The sequence below is a fragment of the Eurypyga helias genome, unplaced genomic scaffold, assembly GCF_000690775.1.
Source record: "Eurypyga helias isolate BGI_N326 unplaced genomic scaffold, ASM69077v1 scaffold42005, whole genome shotgun sequence".
Classification (NCBI taxonomy): Eukaryota; Metazoa; Chordata; class Aves; order Eurypygiformes; family Eurypygidae; genus Eurypyga; species Eurypyga helias.
The window spans coordinates 1-5,704 of record NW_010251532.1 but is presented as its reverse complement, the minus strand read 5'-3'; the positions used below and the strand labels follow the sequence as shown (position 1 = coordinate 5,704).

Below are 5,704 nucleotides of genomic sequence, written 5' to 3'. Positions count from 1 at the left end.
CAAAAAAACCCAAACCAAACCAAGAAAAATCCACAACACCTGCCTCCCCCCTAAACCCCAGCAGCCAACACTAAAATGCCAGGCAAGAAGGTCCACAAAGTGAGGGACCCAAGGTGGGAGGAGGCAGAGTTTTCCCACTGGCAGGCAGTATACCCTTTTATCAACACGAGAGCTCCTCTCCGGATCATTCCATGATTTCTATTTGTATTTACCTTGATCTCCTCTGGTGCTAAGAGAGCAGCATCACTAACAGCAACAGGTGCTACTTCTTCCATACTTATAGCTGGAAGGTTCGAAACTATTTTAACTTCTGGTACAGGCTAGAAATAAGGAAACAAATTCAGGATTGAGCACACCATCTCACAGCAGCTCACAGCTAACTGAAGATAGGAAATACATGGTTTTATTTAGAGGCAATTATAGTGCATTTAATATGAAATAAGAATAAGCTCAGTAACAGCGTTTACTTTACTTTCCATTTCCCAGATATATTTTAAAGTACCCAGTTTCAAAGTGGGTGGGGAAAACTCCAACTTTCTGAAACTTAATGTACTTACTGGTTTAGGTGTGAAGTGGAAGTTACAAAGCGCATCCAGCTTCAGGAAGAGTGAATCCATCATTTCCTGAATTTCTTTATGCTCAGGATTTTCCTCCTCTTCAGTCTTTTGCTGCAATAATAATGCAACGTTACTGCAACACCATTCATAAAGCTATTTTACTTTAGCAAGACTGGTAATCATACAATGTATAATTCAGAGACATATCACTGATGAACACTCAGAGAAAGACTGAAGTACTTCCAAAAAGCTGAAAGCAGAGTTAGCAGTGCACAACTGAAGATGTCAGATTACGTGACCTGAACTTCAAACCGAAAGGCACTGCTTACGTTACCTGGTGAAGTTTCATGTACTCTTGCTCATAGATCTCAGCGAGACTCAGTTTACTCTTTTCATGATCCAAAGTGATACGTTTCTTGTATTCAAAAGCCTCCTCTTTTGGTTTTTCTTTTGGTACTACATCATCCCATGCCTGAGAAGAGTCATAAATTAATGACATAATGCAACTACAGTCAAATTTCAGGTGCTACAGCTTATTTAGAACATTCTCCATATTACTTATCTGACACATTAACTAGTTCAGGCACACGGCTTCCCAGGAACTCATTAAGGTTCACAATTTCATTCGAATAAAAAACATAACAAAAGGCTTATACTGCTAGCTTGTGTGCTTATTTTTAGTGGATCAGGGTAAAAATTGTGTAACAAATGTGTAATTTTCTTAAGCACTTAAATATTCTTCACCCATATGTACCATTTTTAAAAATTCAATTAACAATAAGTCTCAGCAAGCTGTGGGATACAAATCTTCTATCAGTGGCATTTAAGAAAAATGAAGTAAATAACTGAGTTTTGGTTAGTATTCAACATGCACAGAGTGCTACAGTTCAGGTCACAGACAAATTTACACATTGGCATTATATTCCAATGAAACTCCTTATAGTTCAAGTGCAAACACCTTTTTTTTTTTTTTTTAAAGGTGCACCAAAACCTAGCATGTACAGGCATGTAAAATAGAGCTCCTTAGAAACCTAAGGACACATTCATCAAGGCAAAAGAATAAAAGAGCCAGTTGCAGAAATTAAGATAACTCTACACCTAACATTTTAAGAGCTTCAAACATGTTTAGACTTGATGCACAGGAAACATTCCATGAATAAGACAGGGAAAAACAAGTAAGATGTTAACCTCATCCAATATTCTCTGTTTAATGATATCTTCAAGCTGAAAAGTCGTTTCTTCTGTGATCACAGGTGCTATAAGGAGAAAGAGTAAAGTTTTAATGTTTCCCCAGGAGGAAATACTTTTGGTCCTATGCAGAATAAACAACAGAAAAAAAGAAAATAAAGCCGTATCTAAAATGTAGTAATTGAAAGTGAGGGTAAGTAAATAATGTTTTCTTCTGTCTTGAAGAGAGTATCATATTATGTAAGGCTTGTAAATGACTAATCTGCCACCAAATGAATAAACTTTCGTTTAAGTTAAAAATGAACAAAAGCAGGTAATAGCTTCCTGTAGTTTTCACCATGAAAATGCACAACCTCAAAAACACGGAGGGAAATTTTAACCTAGTGCTTTGTTACTTGCTGGAAACACACGTGACTCAAGAACAAGATCAAAAGAAGAAAACCCAACACGGCACGCAACACTTTCAGGAAAGCCCTCTCTCACCCATTCGGACAGCATGGTCAAAAAGTACTGTTTCCTCCAACAGGCTGTTCTCAGGTCGTTTTTGTCCAGTCACTTCCCCTTTAAGCTGCCAAGGTTTCTCCTCTAACAATTCTTCTTCTAAACTTTTTATTTTTTTGCTCATCTGCAAAAACACAATTTCGTAAGAAGTTCAAAACAGAGCTCACAAGTAAACTCAAGAAATTAATAGTTATTTCAGGTACTTCTAACTGCTCCTCACATAAAGATGAGGGAATATATGACTGCATATATCTCATGTAGATAAGCCACTTTTTTTTTTTCTTAATTTGTAAATAGCCTCTTCTTATTTGCCAGACTCTAAACAGATTACCTGACTATTAAAAAAAAATAAAAAAGCCACTATTTCAAAGTATTAGCAAAATAAATTTTAAAAAATTACCTTTTCTTGTCTCTTCTCAAAAGAGGACTTTATTTCACTGGAATTGATGTCCTTCTCTAATTGCATATCAGTAACCTCTTCTGTTTCACTGTCCTCTGGCAGACTAAAAGTAACTTTTTTAGAGGCTTCTTTACTTCTCATATTCTCCATCATCATTTCACTCATATCCTCGACCCTGTAACATTAAAACATAGTAAGAAATAAGGGTTGAAAAGCCTCGGTAATAGTTTACATGAAGATATTTCAGCTATTAGATGTTTATTTGTTAAAAGTAACCCACAGTTAAGAAATACAATAGGCTTTCACTGAAACCTAAAGGCAGGGGACACCAAAGGACTCCACATATTAAAAACAACTTCCAAAGAGCTATTAAATGATTTATTCCCATATCAAAAGACAACTCAAAAGACAAGTAAATAAACTACTTTTTTAAAAAGGTGACAATGCAAACCATGAACATACAACAGGTAACAGACAATGACAAACCATGACCAAAATAAGCCTGGAATTCACACTTTATTTCTACTTCACTGCAGTGTAAAATTACAAGGACATTTTAACTGCAAATAACACATATACTTACTCAGACATGAATTCATCATTCTCCTCTTCAACAGCACTGTCTGCTTCCTCTTCCTGATCATCTTCAACATCATCAGCTACTAAATCATCATGATCATCGACTGGATCAAAAAAATCTTTGTATGTCAAGTCTCTAGAACTTCTAATTGGCTGAGAGGAAAAAAAAAAAACACCCACAAAAAACCCCAACCATACATAAAAACCTGTTAGACTGACAAAAGTCTAAGGGTATCCTGTCTTTTAAAGTCTTTAGCATCTGGGGAATAGCACTACTTGTCTAACAGTAATTCATTTAACTGTACCATTAACCTGTGGTAGAGCATCTTAGTAAAACTAATTTTATATTTAATATGAGAGGAAAAAAAAAAAACACCCACAAAAAACCCCAACCATACATAAAAACCTGTTAGACTGACAAAAGTCTAAGGGTATCCTGTCTTTTAAAGTCTTTAGCATCTGGGGAATAGCACTACTTGTCTAACAGTAATTCATTTAACTGTACCATTAACCTGTGGTAGAGCATCTTAGTAAAACTAATTTTATATTTAATATTAATAAATTAATACAACTTATTTAATATTTAAATATTAAAATATTCTACCACTTAAATTCATTTCCAATTTCAACATACACACCAGCCAAAAAGCAGTAGACCTTGCTGATTATTCAATGGAATGCACACACATTCTCTTATACCCTGCGTATAGTTCTTGCTTGCTAGTGACAACCTCTGGCAATATTAAATATTCTGCAAGGTCACTTATCACTAATGACATACTATCTCTTCCTTTATTCATGCAAAAAACCAAGACCCATCGAGAGAGAGACTGGAATAGCAGGACAGTATGTTCTTCTACTCTAGATGCTTTGTAACCAGATATTCATGTCATATTACTAAATCATAAATTATAAATTATAAATCATATTTATACTCATACTTTATATTTATAAAGTGAATACTTTATATTCACTAAATTATAAATCATATTACTAAATCAAACATATTACTAAATTAAAGCTTCAGAAGTAATCATTAGTCATCTAACCAGATTTAACTTGGTAGCATCTACACAGGCTTCAACAATTAATAGTCACCCTAATGGATATCAGTTCTTGATTTAAAGGAAAAGAGAGATCAGAAAATTAATTTACTGATACCCTTTCTTTGACTTTAGCTTCTTCAGACTCTTCTTCCTCATCATCCGAGATGATGTCTTCAAAATAATTAATATCTTCTTCCTCCTCCCTGTTTTCCTTCTCTGCATGTTCTAAAAAAGCTTCCATCTCAGCCAGCTTGAAAAACTTGTCATCCACTATAGATTTTCTTCCCATTTTTTTCAGTGTGGTTTCCTTGGCTGTTTTAGTTTGTTGCTCCAGTGCTTCAATATCAAAGTCAATATCAGAATCCTCATCACTGTATTTCTGCATTACGGTTTCTCTGAGTTTATTTTGGGTTTTTTTAGCTTTAGTTATCTCTTTTGTGTGAGCATTCTTCTGCTCAGTTTCTGCTTCCATTACATTGTCTTCCAATTCCGTGTCGCTGCTGGGCTCTGCATCAGAGCCATCCTCTTCCCGGTCTGAAAGAAGGCAAAGATCTTCATCCTTGGCATCCCTTGCAATGGATTTCTTAAAGAAATCGAGAACTGCATTGTTCTGGAGCTCTAGTTGTTGCCAAATCTGTTCTTCATCAAAATTTTCTATCATTAGCTCTTTTAGAGGACCCCCACGAACTGCATTACTTCCCAGAGTTTTATTTAAATCATAGAGGGTCTTTGTTAATGCTGTGAAGTCAGCAGCCAGTCCATCTTGCACGCTAGAAATACATTAAAAAAAAAAAAAAGTTCAAGAATTTTAAAAAGCACAACAGTTAATATTTTTTATTCTGTATTTTATAGAATTTACTAGCTATCATTCATTTTACACCTTCCATTAAGTTAATCACTGCAGCTCTTTTATACCTGCTTAGGTATTTTGGTGCTACAGAACAGCACCTTTCAACAATTACTGCTGTTGCTTAACTTTCTAACGCATCTCTTGGAGTAATGCTCCTACACACGCCTGGACATAACGACACTATAATTATGAAGCCTTTCACCTTCATTACAGCTTTGTGTATGAAGTAGCAGCTGGACAGAATATTCCACCCTACTAGAGTTGCATCTTATTATAGCTTGATCATATTTAAGCACTCCAGACATTTGGGGGAAGTGAACAGAATAGCACTAAACACCCCAAACTTCCAAGATACAGACCCTTGGTTTTATAAAGGTAAATTCCTCCTCAGCTTTGATATTTGGGTAGTTTCTTGCGTGTTTTTCTTTAGAGCTACCAATGCCTCAACACAACTGGATCAAACAGCCGCCTCCAACTCCTAACCCCCGAAGGCTGACGAAAGGAACTGGGTAGCGCAGGAGCCGTGGGAGCAGCCTCAGCCAAGTCTCCACGCCACGAGCAGCGCGTGTCACCGGGGGTAGCC

General features: G+C 36.0%; 1 protein-coding gene across 1 annotated transcript in view; it reads right to left on the bottom strand.

The window, feature by feature from the left end:
• MPHOSPH10 (M-phase phosphoprotein 10 (U3 small nucleolar ribonucleoprotein)) overlaps nucleotides 1-5,041 on the bottom strand; it is a gene marked incomplete at its 5' end in the record, with an annotated part of 7,008 nt that extends 1,967 nt beyond the window's left edge. The window contains 8 exons of the mRNA XM_010152053.1: nucleotides 213-320; nucleotides 558-668; nucleotides 892-1,029; nucleotides 1,746-1,813; nucleotides 2,229-2,370; nucleotides 2,647-2,821; nucleotides 3,230-3,378; nucleotides 4,399-5,041. Coding sequence (XP_010150355.1) covers nucleotides 213-320; nucleotides 558-668; nucleotides 892-1,029; nucleotides 1,746-1,813; nucleotides 2,229-2,370; nucleotides 2,647-2,821; nucleotides 3,230-3,378; nucleotides 4,399-5,041 — 1,534 coding nt within the window. The remainder of the gene's footprint in view (nucleotides 1-212; nucleotides 321-557; nucleotides 669-891; nucleotides 1,030-1,745; nucleotides 1,814-2,228; nucleotides 2,371-2,646; nucleotides 2,822-3,229; nucleotides 3,379-4,398) is intronic.
• Nucleotides 5,042-5,704: the final 663 nt, after the last annotated feature.